Genomic DNA, 16,788 nt, shown 5'->3' with positions numbered 1-16,788 from the left:
CAGTGTTCCAAGCTATTTTATGTCCAGTTGCAAGATTATTTCTAGCAAAAAAAAAGAGTTAATTTTGATCATGGCATCTGTAAACAGTGTAATATCATGACATTTTAAATAGTAATAGGAATAATTTTGAAATGTATTTTTCCATTTCCAAACTCTATTTTTCCATACTGCATTTTTCAAATCATGAAAGACTTTATGCAAAGACCAACAGATTCAAGTTTACTGGTCACAAAAAAAATCCCTTAGGAATAACAGATCTTCTTCAGGGAGTATTTGTTCCTTCAAGTAGATTTAGTGCTGAGACCGTGTGGTAGTTAAAGCACAGACAGAGGCTGTTGATAAAGTGGCAATGCATAACAAAGCTGTAACGTGTTATAACGGAGCAATTGCCTGCAGTTCATCAGTATGGAGATGGCAATGAAGTTCTGCTTTACATATTCCAGGCACTAAGAATTTTGTAGCAGTGATTACTGGAGGTTCTTCTTCCCCTACAAAAGGAAAAAAAGTTAGGTTCATTAATTGAAAAATTGATTTTTGTATTTGGTCAACATTTTAGAAACAATGCAAAGAAAACTTATGAAAACCCTCTGGATCATAATGCCCTACATTCATGAGGCTCAACTACCACGCTCAGTAACTTCTTATCTAAAGAATTAATGCAAATTTTCCCCCGAGGCAGGGCTTCGTGCAGAAGACCTTATTAGTCAATGGACCTAGTACAGGTCTGGTTGTTGGCACTTCCTCAAAGTTAAACTCGTTTGAACTTCAGGTGATGATGCCCACTATGATCTCTTTGAGAATCTTTTTTTTGCAGACCCATAGTCTGCACATGAACTGCACTGAAAGATATAAAGTATTACAAATTATGTGACTTAGGATTTTAATTCAAAATCCTAAATCAAACTGTTCTTTAAAGAAGAAAGGAAAGATCTACCTTGAGATGCTGAATGACAGAGCTATTCGCTTCTGTTCTGACCAAGCAATGGACAAAAAATAGGCAGCCAGAACGAAAACGGTACTGTGAATTTGGAGTAATAATTTGCACGTGTCCAACTCTTAGAACAAGAATAAAAGCTAAAAAATGCTATCTACTCCTCTCATTAGTAGACATATAAATATCAAGTCTATAAATACTTTGTAAGTCTGGGACAGCAAAAAGACTTAATGAGCTGCACTGTAACAGACAGATGAAGTTCAGTTCTAGCTACTGGCTCTTTGTGCCCTGTACCTAATTAGGACTGTGGTTTGGGTGAGGGGAGGTTTCAGTGAGAGCCAGTCAGGATGGTGCTTTCGGACAGGGACAGTGCATGGGAAAACAGTGGAAGTTATCGTGGTTTCTTAATGTGTTAAGATCCAACTCTACCAGATAGTGCTATAATGTTTCGCCTCTATAGCTGAAACGTTAAGTAGGATGTGACTTGGGAATTAATTACTAGAAAGACTGCTTCTTTTTTCCAGTGACTCCTTGGCAGCTGGGATACCCAGCTGCCAGCTCTGTGACTGAATCAGGGAGGGAATGCTGGTAAAGCATTCTTACAAGAGGCCATAAATTTTAAACTAGCATCCTACTTTCATTCAATACTAGAACCATTACAGATAAAACCTGTAATTTTTCCCACGAATGTGAGAAAAGGCTATGTTAGAAGATGGCAGAAAATTAAAGAATATAATACTAATTTTTAAACAATAACAGAGTATTTGTGGCTTATGTAATTAAATCAGTACATCTCTATTTTTTCCACTTGAAAAGTTTTCAAGTTTTAGTTATTTTGTCCTATAGACTATCTAGCCTACAGATATAGATGTTATATCTGTAACTCAACATTTATATTCTCTCCTCCCAAGATAATTCTGGCATCAAATATTAGTTATGAATTATCTAAGAATAAAAAATAATCCATTCAGCCAAGAGAAACAAACCAGCTCACTGTCTACACTCATTCATAAGAATGCACAACAGCATACCAGCCAACATCAAAATGCAATATTCACCTGTTGTAGCTACTTAAGGAAAATCTCAGCAAAGAGCTGTTTTACCCTATCACTACAATTGCTGGAACATTCCACGCTGAAGTAGTTGTGATGCAAACTCAATGCACTGTAACGAGTAAGGTCAGACTATATTTTTATATAGCCTGAGGCAATATTTACACCTTCTAATTGTAGACGTCTAAGCTGCAGAGTGTCTTCCAAGCATTTAAATTCCTCCACTGAATCCCGTTTGTTCATTCCCCCCCAGCCCCATATCTGATGAGATGCCTAATGTCATTCTGAAACTTGAGTTAACCACAGAACAGACCAGATCCCTACAGGTTCTACAACGTGCTGGAGCAAAACAGGATGTTTTACATTTATGGCTGTTCTGTAAGTATGCTTCACCATATCACCCTCTTGATGAAACCACGCAGTTGTCAGCTGAGTATCCCAGCTGCCAAGGAGTCCCTGGAAGAAATAAGCCATCTCTCCAATAATAGGTCAATCAGTGAGAAGTGACTTATTAATAAAATTCTAGTGAAACCTTACTGTGGGAGGGGATTCTTAGCTAACCTAAGGAAAAGATTCACTTTTCTAAAGTTACTGAAACATATCTTCTCTTACCATCTTTATACAAGCTTATCTTTCTCTGCAGCCTTGTATATGGCTCCTCACATATGAAGTATTTTAGGATGGCAGAAGTATGCTCACAATAACTGAATATAATTTTCGAAACAGTGCTGTATCTTACCTAAACCTGATGATGAAGAAACACTTCCTGTAATGGAAGATGTTTCAATTTGGTCTGTCAATAGTCCTTCCATTAAAGTTAAAGATAATTCAGATGAAGGAACAGATGAATCATAGATTCCAGAATCTCGAGGCATATCTTTAAGATTTGAAGCTTTAACAACATGTAATAATGGCTGAAGAACAGAGCTGCCGCCACCTTGAATGTCCTGAGTTTCCGCATCTTCTCCAAGGTTTAAGTGCTGAATTATACAGTGAGAGTCTGAATTCCCTGCTGAAATAATATTTGTATCTGTTTTCAGGTAAAAATCGCTATCCATCACCTGCTTATTCACTAAGTCATTTAAAACCAAGCCTGAATCAAATTTTTCCATGGCAGGCTCCGAGTAATGTAAAGAAGGTGGAGGGAAGGGAACAAACTGTTTCTCAAACCAATCTGGTTCCTGATCAATGAACTGATGCATATTGCAAATAGCGACATAAAGGGACCTCCCAGATTTGCTCCTGAAATAATTCCTTTTACTAATGTTAACTGGAAACACCTCTGAATCCTGTACACTAAGATCTCTGGAGTGTAGATGTGAATACAGCTGAGGGAGATTGTCCATGAGTTTGTATTTTGTACTTAGATCCAGAATACCAGGGATGTCTCCTTCACAGGAGTAATCGAAGTAGACAGCAATGAACTTGCAGAGGTCATTTGAATTCTGCTTTGCTTGACGAAGCTTCTCTGCAACAGTCAACACAGCAAACAGAAAGAGCTCTCCTTTTCCTGCATCTTTGGTTACTCCTCTGTGTTTCCAGTTCTTTTTTTCAACGAAGTATTTCATTCCCTTAGAACACACAATGATGATAAACTGGGACTCATTTATTTTTTTAATAAGCCACTCCTTCTGGCCTTCTTTACAAATTTTTAGATCTTCCCACAAATCCAGAGCCACCTGGAAAAGGAAAGAACATTCTAGTTGATATTCATTCATTATTAGATTTTTGAGTCAGCTTGTATTTATCTGACAACTGAGAATTAATGATGAGTTTAACTATAGCTTGTCCCTGATGCAAATACATGCTGTTTCACAAGAGAAATAAGTCAGAATTAACATAGCATTGATAGTGGACAAACTGGAATCAGTGATACCATGTCAGTAGCTATGCACCAAAATAAGCAAGACCTCACATTCATTTCTGAACTTTGCTTGTGGGCTGAATATTTCACTGGGCTAAGGAAGTGGGTGAATTGCTACGGTAAAAAGGAAAACATTCCAGGATTTTTTTGTTCTTTTAAACAAGAATGTCAGTTACTATATGAACCTATTTTCCTGCTTATTTATTACCTAAAGAAAAACATACCTAATTATACCTATGTTATCTATAAATTTATGGAATCAACAAGTAACAGTGCAAAGCCAAGCAGTAGAATGTATACTGGGCAGTATATTAAAAGACAAAACCACTATGGATTTGGTACACAGCATTATTTGTCAGGCAATAAAAAGAACGTAGAAGATGTGGCTGGATTAAGTGAATTACTGTTTACTTATCTGATCAAATAAGGTATCATCAATCCACAACAATGTATTGTGCCTGCCTCAAACAATGTAACTGTTGTATATTTGGGTCCTTAATGTGCTGAATTTAATGGAAATCCATATTCATTTAACATCTTTTGCATATTAATTAAGTCTGACACCAAGAATTTTTGTATCTAGATATAAACATAATTAGTGATTAGTGCCTATAACATCGAGTCCTTTCAGTTTCTATGCAAAATAGTAGCACCTCATCTCTGATAAGAAAGCTCTGATAATTTTATCGTAAGAGTTGTTTTACGTTGCACTCTGTCAAATCTTCTCAATATTCTACATGGTCTGAAATGCCTGTGAGCACCAAGATGAAGGACATAATGCTTTATCTCATGAAAGAATAAATGAGTGGTAGAATCCCCCTCTACCCTGCTCTTGTGAGACCCCACATGCAGTACTGCATTCAGCTCTGGGGCCCTCACAATAAGGACATGAAGCTGTTGGAGCAAGCCCACAGGAGGGTCACAAAGATGATCCAAGGGCTGGAGCACCTCTCCTATGACAACAGGCCGAGAGAGTTGGGGCTGTTCAGCCTGGAGAGAAAGAAAGCTCCAGGGAGACCTTCTAGCAGCTTTCCAGTACCTAAAGGGGGCCTACAAGAAAGCTGGAGAGGGACTTTTTACAAGGGCATGTAGTGATAGGACAAGGGGTAATGACTTTAACTGAAAGAGGCAGATATCCATTAGACAGAAAGAAGAAATTCTTCACTCTGAGAGTGGTGAGGCAGTGGAACAGGTTGCCCAGAGAGGCTGTGGTGCCCCATCCCTGGAAGTGTTCAAGGCCAGGTTGGATGAGACTTTGAGCAACCTGATCTAGTGGAGGGTGCCCCTGCCCATGGCAGCGGGGTTGGAACTAGATGATCTTTAAGGTCCCTTCCAACCCAAACCATTCTGTGATTATATGAATAACAGAAAAAAATTGATGCAAAAAACTTTACATAATAGACACACATCAAAACCATTGATAAAGTCTTCTTCTCAAGCATTTTTCCAGAGAGCAAGGTATTTTTGCTCTGCTTTACCACCTGTAACAGAGTGGAAAACTTCACCATGTCGGAAGACAGAGAGCAGGTGGAAATCTAGAACACAAGGACTCACGAAAGCTGTTACCACACAGTCAGCGGAAGAAAGCGATCATGCCTGAAGTGGTCAGGCAGTCGGACTGGATGACCATTGCAGGTCTCTTTCAACTGAACTATTTTATTCTATGCATGGGGAAGAGAAGTCATTTTACAGCTGCTTGGGAGATACTGTGACAAAAGTATAATGCAGGTAATTTTTCTTTTGTGTCTATACTTGGTTTTGTTCTTCAAAATATTGTCTGATTTCCTATCTGTGAGAAAGGATTTCTATTATAGTCAAGTTATTATTTTAAACGACTATTAAATGTCACTGGTTTTGTCTGTGATGAGAAAATGTCCATGTCAAAAACACTTGTGCAACTGTTCCGTTATGCATTGAGCATCACTTCTTACATTAAACTCCACAGCTTTAATAATAACACGTATTATTTCTCTACGTAGATGCTACCAATATTCTGTTGTATTAATCTGAAACGATGCCCGATATCATATGTTCCATGGTACGTAGTTGTAGTGGTAACAGCTCACCTTAACACTGTTCCAAAAAGGCGTGGTGTAACAGGGCTAAGCACACCTCTGAACAGGGGATTCCAGTAAATTACTTGTAAAACACCTCTCCTGAACTATTTTAAACAGGAATAAACCGTGAACATCCGCTTGTGTGACTGCGCGAGGCCACCAGAGGTCAGACTTGCTGGAGCGCTGGAAAACCCGTTTCAGCTCATAGGCTTAAAATCAGCCCGGAGTAAAACGCAGCAAGAACAGCCTAACGCGTGTCCTCCTGCCTTTTTACAGTCGAAGAGTGAAAGACTGGCCAAGTATTGATTATATTCTAGAAAGTGGCCTGAGATTCTAAGCCTAGTCGCTCAAAGTAACAATTTGAACGTCCTTCTCATAGCGTTAAATCAAAACCAAGAAAAAGACATGCTGATCTTACAGCATTAACAAGAGTAGAAAAATTTAAAATCAATAAAAATTAATACACAATGTCAACAATTAATCCTAATCACACAGATTTGGCTCTATAGGTAGGGGTTTTGATAGATTCAACTACTTTAAAATTACAATGTAAAACGTATTTTCAGAAATACTGAAGTATTTATCAGGTCGACACCAAAACTAGCTGCTGACTAGAAAGATGCCAGACATAATAAACAGAAAAAGTAGTTAAACAAGTTAAACACAGCTGAATGAAAGTCCTGGAATTAATGCAGTACACATTTTCCACTTTTCTGGTTTTTTGGTTGGTTTTTTTTTGTTTGTTTGTATTTTGTTTGTGGTTTTTTTTTTTTTTAAAGCAGGTCATCATCTGTTCCTTTCCCCAAGTAAAGAAAATTTATATAGCGGATATTTAGAAAAATAATTAAAGTTATCTCTGTGGAAAGGACAGATTGAAAGATCTCATTTTCAAGCACGTATTATTAGGAGTTTTGCGGGTGCTGCTTCAATTAAGGAAACTGCTTACAGAAGAAAAGTTGAGTTTACCTCACAGCCACAAAAGTCCTGAAGAAAATAAGCAAAGCACTGGATGACATTAATGTGTTTCTGGCAATCTTTACTGGAATAGCAGATGAACACTTTTGGCCGGGGACGAAGTCTTTCCACATGGAGACCTGCAGCATATGCTGAAGATTCAGAGCTCTCCTCATCTAGATGGGAATATATATTTTCTAAATTGGAAGAGAGAAAGAGAGTTCACACTTCAAAGCTTGATGTTTTGATTTTTTAAAACTTTCGTAAGTTAATTACTAATGCATACAATAACGACTTTTTTCAAAAGATATTTCTTTCCTTTCCAGCCTGAAAAAGAAAAGTTGCACATGCTCTATTTATCCAGTTTATGAGTTGCTACATATGTGGAACACACTTTGGAAGTGAAATGTGCAATTATTACTGTAAAACTCAGAAAACTTAAGAAAGGTTTATTTTATAAATAGAACGAGGTTGTTTCACCTCTATCCAGCTTCAACAGTCTTCAACTTGCTGTTCAAATATTATAAGCATTAAAGATGTAGCATCATAAAGAGTTTCCTGGATAAAAAAGTCTTGTTTTTAAAAAAAAACATGACACAAGCCAGATAAGAACACTAAACTCCAGGAACACAGATTCCTTCAGAATATCACACAGTAACTCTCTGGTATACACACGCATGCACGTTTGGACATTAATTTGAATTAATTTGAATTAAGATATGATTAATTTAAATAAAAATAGCTATTAGTGTTTCTTTCCTTGTACAGATGCTTTTATGCTGGAACATAAAAGTCTGGTTTTATGCCAGACTAATTGAATCTAGTTCTACAGTTGATGAAGCTAATTTGGAATAAAGCATGAGTGTTTCAAAATACAAACATCCATCTAGGGATTTAATTTAGAACAAATCATTAGGAACAACCATTCTGGAATAACTCTCTCTGCAGACAAATCCTTAGTGGTTTGTCTGGTTTTTTTGATGGAACTCTGCTAGCTGTGAGCAAAGGGATAGCTACGGAAGACCAGAAGGTAAAAAGATTTAACCCGGATGGCATATAGCACTTGCAGCATAACTCAATGCCAAAATTCAGATGGATAACACAGATATGTGAGGTTTGTGGAAGTAATCTCTTTTTCCATATTCGTGAAACTGCATGACTCCCTAGATTCTACAAAAAATGCAAATTGATTTTTAACATGAAGACAGGCTGAGAGAACTAGGGTTGTTCTGTCTGGAGAAGAGAAGGCTCGGCGAGACCTTCTAGCAGCCTTCCAGTACTTAAAGGGGCTATAAGAGAGCTGGAGAGGGACTTTTTACAATGATGTATAGTGATAGGGCAATGGATTTAAACTGAAAGAGGGTAGATTTAGATTAGATAGAAGGAAGAAATTCTTCACTCTGAGAGTGGTGAGGAACAGATTGCCCAGAGAGGTTGTGGATGCCCCATCCCTGGAAGCGTTCAAGGCCAGGTCAGATGAGGCTTTGAACAATCTGATCTAACGAAAGGTGTCCCTGCCCATGGCAGGGGGGTTGGAACGAGATGATCCTTAAGGTCCTTTCCAACCCAAACCACTCTATGATTCTACAATTCTGTGAAAAAACTTCTCAATGTAACAAGTGAGGCTTGCCAGGTCCTGGACACAGCGGAGAGAGAGGTCAGCAAAAAGGGATGCAATCTAATTTAGAGGAACCTCTGTAATTAAAGTAAATTTAGGAAGATGGCTTAGGATGAAGTGTAAAGGCTACTGCCAGGAAAGTAAGCAAATCTGGAATAATAGATACAGGTAAGTATTCCAGACAGTGCTGAGAATTGTATTGGTATCACATGGCTTTACTTCTTGTTTAAAATAAATATGAGTTAGACATTTCTGAATGGAATAAGGGAATGTTTAAAATATATCAATTTTCAGATCTGTTTGTATTCTACATGGTCATGTAGTACTTTCACAAACAAAAAGAAACTCGAAACCAAAAATATTTCCCAACAATCAAGTCTTGATTTGCGATACAATAATTTCTATGGCAAAAAATTACCATCAAGCACTGATTTAGAATTTGCTACAAGTTTCAACACACAAAAAAGCTGCAGGGAGGCAGGAGAGAGAGGCAGAAAAGAAAGCTCTTCAGATGAAGGTATTTCTAGAATGAAGCCACCAGTTAAGACTTTTTGGCTGCAGAGGTGCGTCTTTAAATGAGCTCTGTACTGAATAAAGCCTCTTACCTTGCTGTTTCTTGCGGCACATCACTGTGAAAAGTGTTGCAAAGGCTGAAATGACAACTAAAGGGACTGTAATGGCAATAGCTCTTATCGGTCCGGCCCACGGAGAATGTACTTTGAAAAATAAAGTAGAATTAGCCATATGCAAATAAGCTATGTTATAATTATCTCATCAAATCTTCACACTGGGAATGTAAAACTGCTGCAGTACACTATTATCAGGTAATTCTCAAACATACAGTATAATCGAACATCGTGTTCCATTTTAAATAGGTTTTATGCTGATTGCCCCCTCACCACAGCGTTCGAGGGACTAACACAAGTACCAAGTGCTGTATGCCAGCTCACGCCTCCCCTGATGAAAAGAGCTTTGCATGAAGCGTAGTTTCGATAAGATACGCAATAGTCACTTGGACCTGACAGACTTTTGTCCCAGGGTGCTGAACTAGCCACGTCTTCCTGCACAGATTGCCTTTAGCAACATGCATTAGGAACCAGTCGATTTCGCCCACTGCCTTCATCTGCAGCTGTTTTGTGTCTGCAGTTACATTCTGAAATCCCTCTTTAGCTTCTCAATAACTGGTCTGATACACAGACATGCTAAACATTCACCTGGCAGGTTTTCCAGGCTACCTGATTTCATTTCAGGGCTGAAGTACACGGGCAGGTAACACATTTACGCTGCTCTCACAGTTTCATCACATCATTTCCACACTACTGCAGGCACCAGTTGCACGCAATTGAGATACGGGCTACGACTCTTCATACCCATGTATTCAATGAAAGTGACTTTCCCACAAAGATTTCCAATGATATATTGATCTAAACTGTAATAAATATAAATGTACAGAGATGCAGAGGTACAAGTACAAGTGTGCAGGTCTACACCTTTTTCATTAGGTTGAAACATCACAGCACAACTGCCTCCGTAGTCTTGACTACGGCAAATAGACATAGGATCGAGCAAGATTTATTTTCAACATAATTAAAACTGAATTTAAATAAAGTAAATACCACATAGTGTTTAAAAAACAAAATACACCATACCTGGTTTTAGCGCATAGTGCATTGTTTTCCTTGTTGTATTAGTGTCATCAACCAGCTTTGAAAAGTAAAAGTTGAATTTTATTTTGTGAAAAAATAATTTTCTTTAATGCAGTATGTAAACAACTATAACAACTATAAGCTTTCATATGACCAAATATGAAGAAACTCTGTTCAAAAAGCTAAAAGTTAAGAGCACCACAAACTAGTAATTAGTGAAATTATTTGTCTCCATCGGTACATAGTTTAATGTTGTAACACGAACTTTCAGAGTTCACATACTGTTGTCTTCAAGAGAAATACCTACATTTTAAGTACAGTAAAAAGTGACCAAACTACAAAATTCCAGTTTAAAAAATAAAAAAAATGAAGTCCGAGAACTATGCAGGTCCACAACTTTAGTTGAAGGCACAGATGAAACTGCTATACATTTAGGGAAGCAGAGCTATGGAAAGGTCGAGAATAATCTATTTAAAAACTTTTACTTGCCCAAGACAACTCAGTAGGGCTGCCTGAAGTCCAATTTTGCCAAAAAGTGACTTGAAATACTTTAATTTCAGTTAATTCCTCCATTAACATAGTTATTTAGCTGCTGTACAAATGAAGTTAGGAGGGGGAACACTAAAACGGCCAAGCTGGACTTTGGGAGAGCTGACTTTGGGCTGTTTAGAAGTCTGATTAACAAAGTCCAATGGGAGACAGCTCTCAAGGGTAAGGGGGCGCAGGAGGGTTGGTTACTATTCAAAAAGGAAATTCTGGAGGCACAGGAGCGAGCTGTCCCTGTGTGCCGGAACTCGAGCCGCCGGGGTAGAAAACCAGCTTGGATGACAAAGGAGATTTGGGAACATCTCAAAAGAAAAAGGGATGTCTATAAGTCTTGGAAGAATGGGCAGACATCTAGGAATCAATACAGGGAGGAAGTTAGGACATGTAGGGAGATAATCAGGGGGGCAAAAGCCCAATTGGAACTTAGACTAGCCAGCTCTGTAAGGGACAACAAAAAGTCTTTCTATAAATATATTAATAACAAAAGGAGGGCTAAAGATCACCTCCAGCCCCTACTGGACTCAGGGGGTGCGTTAGTCACTAGGGATGAGGACAAGGCTGAGGTCCTTAATGCCTTCTTTGCCTCAGTCTTTAATAATAAGGTTAGTAGTTCCCAGGTGAGCTGGCCTTCGGTGTCTGAGAGCAGGGAGGGAGAGCAAATCGAAGCTCCTGTGATCCCAGAGGAACGGGTCAAGGAACTGCTCCTCTGGCTGGATGCCCACAAGTCTATGGGGCCTGATGGTATCCACCCGAGAGTTCTGAGAGAGCTGGCGGATGTCATTGCCAAACCCCTGTCCATTATCTTTGGACAGTCTTGGCTCACTGGGGAAGTTCCACTGGACTGGAGGCTGGCGGATGTTACCCCCATTTACAAAAAAGGGCGGAAGGAGGATCCGGGGAACTACAGGCCTGTCAGTTTGACCTCGGTGACGGGCAAAGTCATGGAACAGGTTATCTTGAGTGCTATTAATGAGCACATACAGGTTAACCAGGTGATCAGGCCCAGTCAACATGGGTTTATGAAAGGCAGGTCTTGCCAATCAAACCTGATCACCTTCTATGACAGGGTGACCCGCCTAGTTGACGAGGGAAGGGCTGTGGATGTAGTTTTCCTAGACCTCAGTAAAGCCTTTGATACAGTTTCTCATAGTGTTCTGGTTGAGAAACTGATAACTGCTGGCCTGGACAGGCACACCCTCCTTTGGGTTAAAAACTGGCTGGACGGCCGGGCCCAAAGAGTGGTGGTAAATGGGGCTAAATCTGGCTGGAGGCCGGTCACCAGTGGGGTTCCCCAGGGCTCAGTGCTGGGTCCAGTTCTGTTTAACATCTTTATCAATGACCTGGACAAGAGAATTGAATGTACCCTCAGTAAATTTGCGGACGACACCAAGCTGGGAGGCTGTGTCGATCTGCTCGAGGGTAGGGAGGCTCTTCAGAGGGATTTGAACAGACTGGATCGTTGGGCTGAGGCCAATGGCATGAGCTTTAATAAGGCCAAGTGCAGAGTCCTTCACTTGGGGTATAAAAACCCCAAGCATCGCTATAGGCTTGGGGAAGAGTGGCTGGAGAGCTGCCTGGCGGAGAAGGACCTGGGGGTGTTGGTTGACTACCGGCTTGATATGAGCCAGCAGTGTGCCCAGGTGCCCAAAAAGGCCAATGGGATACTGGCGTGTATCAAGAATAGTGTGACCAGCAGGAGCAGGGAAGTGATCCTGCCCCTGTACTCAGCACTGGTGAGGCCACACCTGGAATATTGTGTCCAGTTTTGGGCCCCTCGCTTTAAGAGAGATATTGAGCTCCTGGAGCGAGTCCAAAGAAGGGCGACTAAACTGGTCATGGGGCTGGAAAATAAAACTTATGAGGAGCGGCTGAGGGAGTTGGGGCTGTTTAGCCTGGAGAAGAGGAGGCTGAGGGGAGACCTGATTACGGCCTATAAATACTTGAGAAAAGATAGTGGGGAGGTAGGGGAAGGACTCTTTACATTAGTGATGGGTGATAGAACAAGAGGAAATGGGCATAAGCTTAGTCAGGGGAGATTCAAGTTGGATGTTAGGAAGTATTTCTTCTCTGAAAGGGTTGTCAGCCACTGGAATAGGCTGCCCAGGGAGGTGGTTGAGTCCCCATCCCTGGATGTGTTTAAGAATAGGGTGGATGATCTACTTGAGGATATGGTTTAATGGGGATTAGGGATGGTTGGACTCGATGATCTCTAAGGTCTTTTCCAACCTAGAAATCTATGAATCTATGATATTTATAAATATTACCTCAATAATATAATCCCCTGGAGATACATTCTGAAGAATACAACTTGTAGTATCTGTGTTTTGCTCCTACATCAAAGAAAGAGAACACTTTGCAAGCCATTCGCATACTTTTAAAACCTAATAAAATATACATTCTCATTGATTAAAAAATATACAGTGCCCTCCTGTATCAGGACACCTTAAAACAGCAAAACTAAGTCTCTCCATTCAAATATACAAGGACCACAATCCTCTGACTGCAGAACTAAAATATGACAAATTATAAAAAAAAACCTCTTCAAAGTTTGGTCTAATACATAAACCCTACATTATGCTCCGAAGCTCCCTAGCTTTCAGACCTAAGATGAAGGTTGACCAGAGAGAACAAACTTGCCATTGAGTACTAGCCAAAGCTAAGGACAATAATACAGCAAATTGCAGTTCCTACAAGACTGAGACACACAGCAGTTCAAAACCACAGACTGTGCAACTCCACACATATACTAAATTGTGATACCATCCCAAACGGGTAATATACAAAGTGGTCAAATTTGGTGCAAAGGTAAATAAAAAAGTGATAATTAGTATGTTTAACAAACGTAACAAAACTGCAGTTTGAAGTACTAATTAGCTGTAGGATCTTCAAGAAAGAGAATAGTCTCTTCTCATTTGCTTATGCTATCCAGCTCCAATGGAGCCCTCAAGCCTGGTTTTGATTGATGAGTGCTATCAAAATACAATCATTATTTACTTAAATAGTACCAAACAATTTAAAAATTTTACAACTAATAGTATTCTACATTATATTAAGTTTTTTAAATTTCGATAAAACCTTAGAACATCTAATGGTAATACGTTTTGTGTTTTTAAGAGTTGCAAAACTCGGCGACATACCTGTTTGCAGGTCTTTTGCTTAAATGGCCCTTCATGCTTAAGTTTATAGTGAAGAAAGTAGTATCTAAACCCAAAGTTGTGAGGTGCATGATCGAAGGACACTTGCATGTTAAAACCCTGCTGGGTAACGTTGAGATTCCTTGGCCTCCAGTCTATCAGAGGAGATATTCATGAATTGGAAAAAAGTGACTTTTCAAGCACAGTAACTTTTTGTAAGATGAATATACAGCAAGTATTACATTTTACTTACAAGGTTTGCAGACAAGGTTTTCTGGCTGTAGCAACAATTCACATGCTAGAAAGACACACAAAAGTTATGAATGATACAGTATCAAAATGCTATGCTATTTAACTAGAAAAAGAACAAGGGCAAAAGAAGAGAGTTCATCATTTTGAAGACAATACCCTCATTTCTTTCCCAGTCTCTAATATGACTGGAGTAAACATATTTTGCAAACTTAGCTTCTTAATGATTTCAAGTCCCTTCTCATCTTTACATGAGGAACACAGGTTCATTAACTTGAAAACAGAATTCCTCAGTGAGACAAAAGGGATAGCACCAGGCACAGCACAGCAGGAGAAGCTGAAACTAGCCTTAAATACAGTCACTCAGAGTAAACACACACGCTGGTCACTATTACAAAGACAAATGTTACTGCGGTCTGCATCAACAGACAGACCTTAGTAGGACAAATATCAACACTTCACCTCAAAGGATACTTGCAGTTTTTCTCATCCTACTATTTAAGCACTGAGGAGCTTATTCAAGTTTCTTCTAACTCCAGTGAGAACTGCTAAGCAATTCTGAGAAATTCAGCTTGATCTGTTGCTATCCAATTTTACATGTATTAATCTATATCTATCTCTAGACAATCTGTTTTTGAAACTGTGATCTCAAAAACAAAAACAACCTGAGCTTCTTCACAATGTCCAGAGAAGAGAAGGAGCAGATCATCTTCATGAGTCAACTGTTCCTGAGAACCACGGGAGTAATCCTGCTGTAGGCAAACCTGAGACAATTTCAGGCCTACTTCTGATTGTCACCTGGCACATTATTATCATACATCACAGATTTATCTGTGGTATCCAAATTCTTCCCACTTATCACCCAGATCTCCCCTCAAAGACTATGTCAGTAACTATCTTAACCCAGACTCATCTAACATCATCATGCACTACATTCCTTTGTTGGGAAAACTAAAAAGCCAGGCAGGAGGGAGGCGGGTGGGCACCCACTGGGGAGGAGATGATATGCAATACTACATTGTATGCAATACTTACGTCTAGTTCGGAAGAAAAATGGGTGGTAATTACTTTCATTTTTAATAGAAGGAAAAGGAACAATCTTTACAAAGTAATCTGTTTCAAACTTCAGATTTACAAAGGGCTGGGATTCCATTCCCTAAAAAAGACAAAATTGCAACATACTTTAAAATCAACTACTAAAACTGAAAGTATCTTTCAAAACAAGCCCCTAGTTTTGCAAACATAAGCAGAAATTAACACCTTAAGAATTCTTTATCTACCCCTCCCTTACACATTGACACGAGGCATCTCAGCACAGAGTTGGATGTGGACTACTACAGATGTGCACCTGCACTCCAGAGTCACCCAAATGACAGTTTCCAGCTTCAGGAAAGCTTCTACAGAAGGGGACCAGATCTGCCTCTAGATCAACAGCTATCACTAGTTTTAAGAATAACAACCCGCATCCTAGTAAACAGCACACTGTGTATATTTAGACAGAGATATATTCAGATTTATACGCAGTATATAAACACTGAAAAGACTACTCCCACAACCAAGCAACAGTGAAACTTTTATTGAAACAAAGCACTTACTGTTCGTTTAAAACTGGGGCTGAGCTGCTTTGGATCTTTTAAAACCATCTGCTGGCATTGTCTTCCCTCTGATTTTAACTCCTCAAGTATTACTCGAAATCCTTTCAGGTATTCCATCCCTGCAAACAGCAGGGCATTTAAATAGAAGACTAACATTTCAAAATGCATAATGTGGTATTTTATGTAATCTGAATATATTTAATTTGTCTTGAAAAATAAAACTCACCATTCATATGAAATATGTTTGTGTTTTAATACTGTTGTGTGTCAGTCCTTCCCACATTTTCTGTCTTGCCTACTTAGAATTCAATCTTTGGCAAAGGCTGCAACTACTACGTACTTGTGTCATGCTATAGAGCAGAGGGGCCCACATGTCAGCTGGGGCTTCCAAATTATCACTGCAATGTAAGTCATCATTACCTTCAGGAATACTTTATAGTAACTTCCTTTATAAGCAATGAGATATAATTTTTTTTCTAGCAAATTACAGAAATACTCCTTTATTACATCGTCCTACCATTTCTGAGACTACCAGATTAAAGTGATTGCGGTTGTTACAACTCCTTTAGTTCTAGGATAGTATAGGATAATAGAAAACTTGACTTAAATGGAATGGAATTTATTCCACTGCGTGAATGCTTCCAGCTATTTATAACTGATTCCAGAACTACACCCATTTTTTCAAGTTACTCTAACACAACTAACTCTCAGCACAGTTTCTTTCCATTTCTTTGCAATGTTCTCATCATGGAATTACTTCACTCAATGACTAAACTGAGTCACAGTGATGCAGATGCCACATATAATGCCGAGTGCTGCTCTGTGATAGTTCCGTGGCTCAGGTAACAGTCACTGCATAGTTCTTCAAGACCAACTTCCACTACCCCATCTAATTACATCTTTTAACAGCATTACATATGGCAGAATACGTATTTATCAAAGACACAGCCACAGCTTTTGTGAGCTGCTACATAAACCAAAATGGATTCATGTGAGTTTACGCTATGCTTGTCAAATTAAAAAACCATAATCCCAAATGTACCATTTTCCATAGACCTCCTGTTTCACTAGTATTCATGGTTTTGTGATTTTTTTTTCATGTTTTATAATCTTGTAAAAGATACAGACCATGAGTTGCC

General features: G+C 39.1%; 1 protein-coding gene across 1 annotated transcript in view; it reads right to left on the bottom strand.

The window, feature by feature from the left end:
- Window positions 1–372: 372 nt before the first annotated feature.
- Window positions 373–16,788, bottom strand: part of IL17RD (interleukin 17 receptor D) — a 49,519-nt gene continuing 33,103 nt past the window's right edge. Inside the window, exons 4-13 of the mRNA XM_086619095.1 lie at window positions 15,650–15,768; window positions 15,090–15,210; window positions 14,059–14,103; window positions 13,809–13,960; window positions 12,936–13,001; window positions 10,129–10,183; window positions 9,085–9,195; window positions 6,874–7,058; window positions 2,726–3,665; window positions 373–488 (exon numbers count right to left, since the gene is read on the bottom strand). Of these exons, the coding sequence (XP_086475221.1) occupies window positions 373–488; window positions 2,726–3,665; window positions 6,874–7,058; window positions 9,085–9,195; window positions 10,129–10,183; window positions 12,936–13,001; window positions 13,809–13,960; window positions 14,059–14,103; window positions 15,090–15,210; window positions 15,650–15,768 (1,910 nt within the window). The remainder of the gene's footprint in view (window positions 489–2,725; window positions 3,666–6,873; window positions 7,059–9,084; window positions 9,196–10,128; window positions 10,184–12,935; window positions 13,002–13,808; window positions 13,961–14,058; window positions 14,104–15,089; window positions 15,211–15,649; window positions 15,769–16,788) is intronic.

This window comes from Tauraco erythrolophus, chromosome 12 (genome assembly GCF_009769465.1).
Source record: "Tauraco erythrolophus isolate bTauEry1 chromosome 12, bTauEry1.pri, whole genome shotgun sequence".
NCBI lineage: Eukaryota > Metazoa > Chordata > Aves > Musophagiformes > Musophagidae > Tauraco > Tauraco erythrolophus.
Note: the sequence above shows the minus strand (reverse complement) of the source record. Positions and strands in the feature narration are given on the sequence as shown.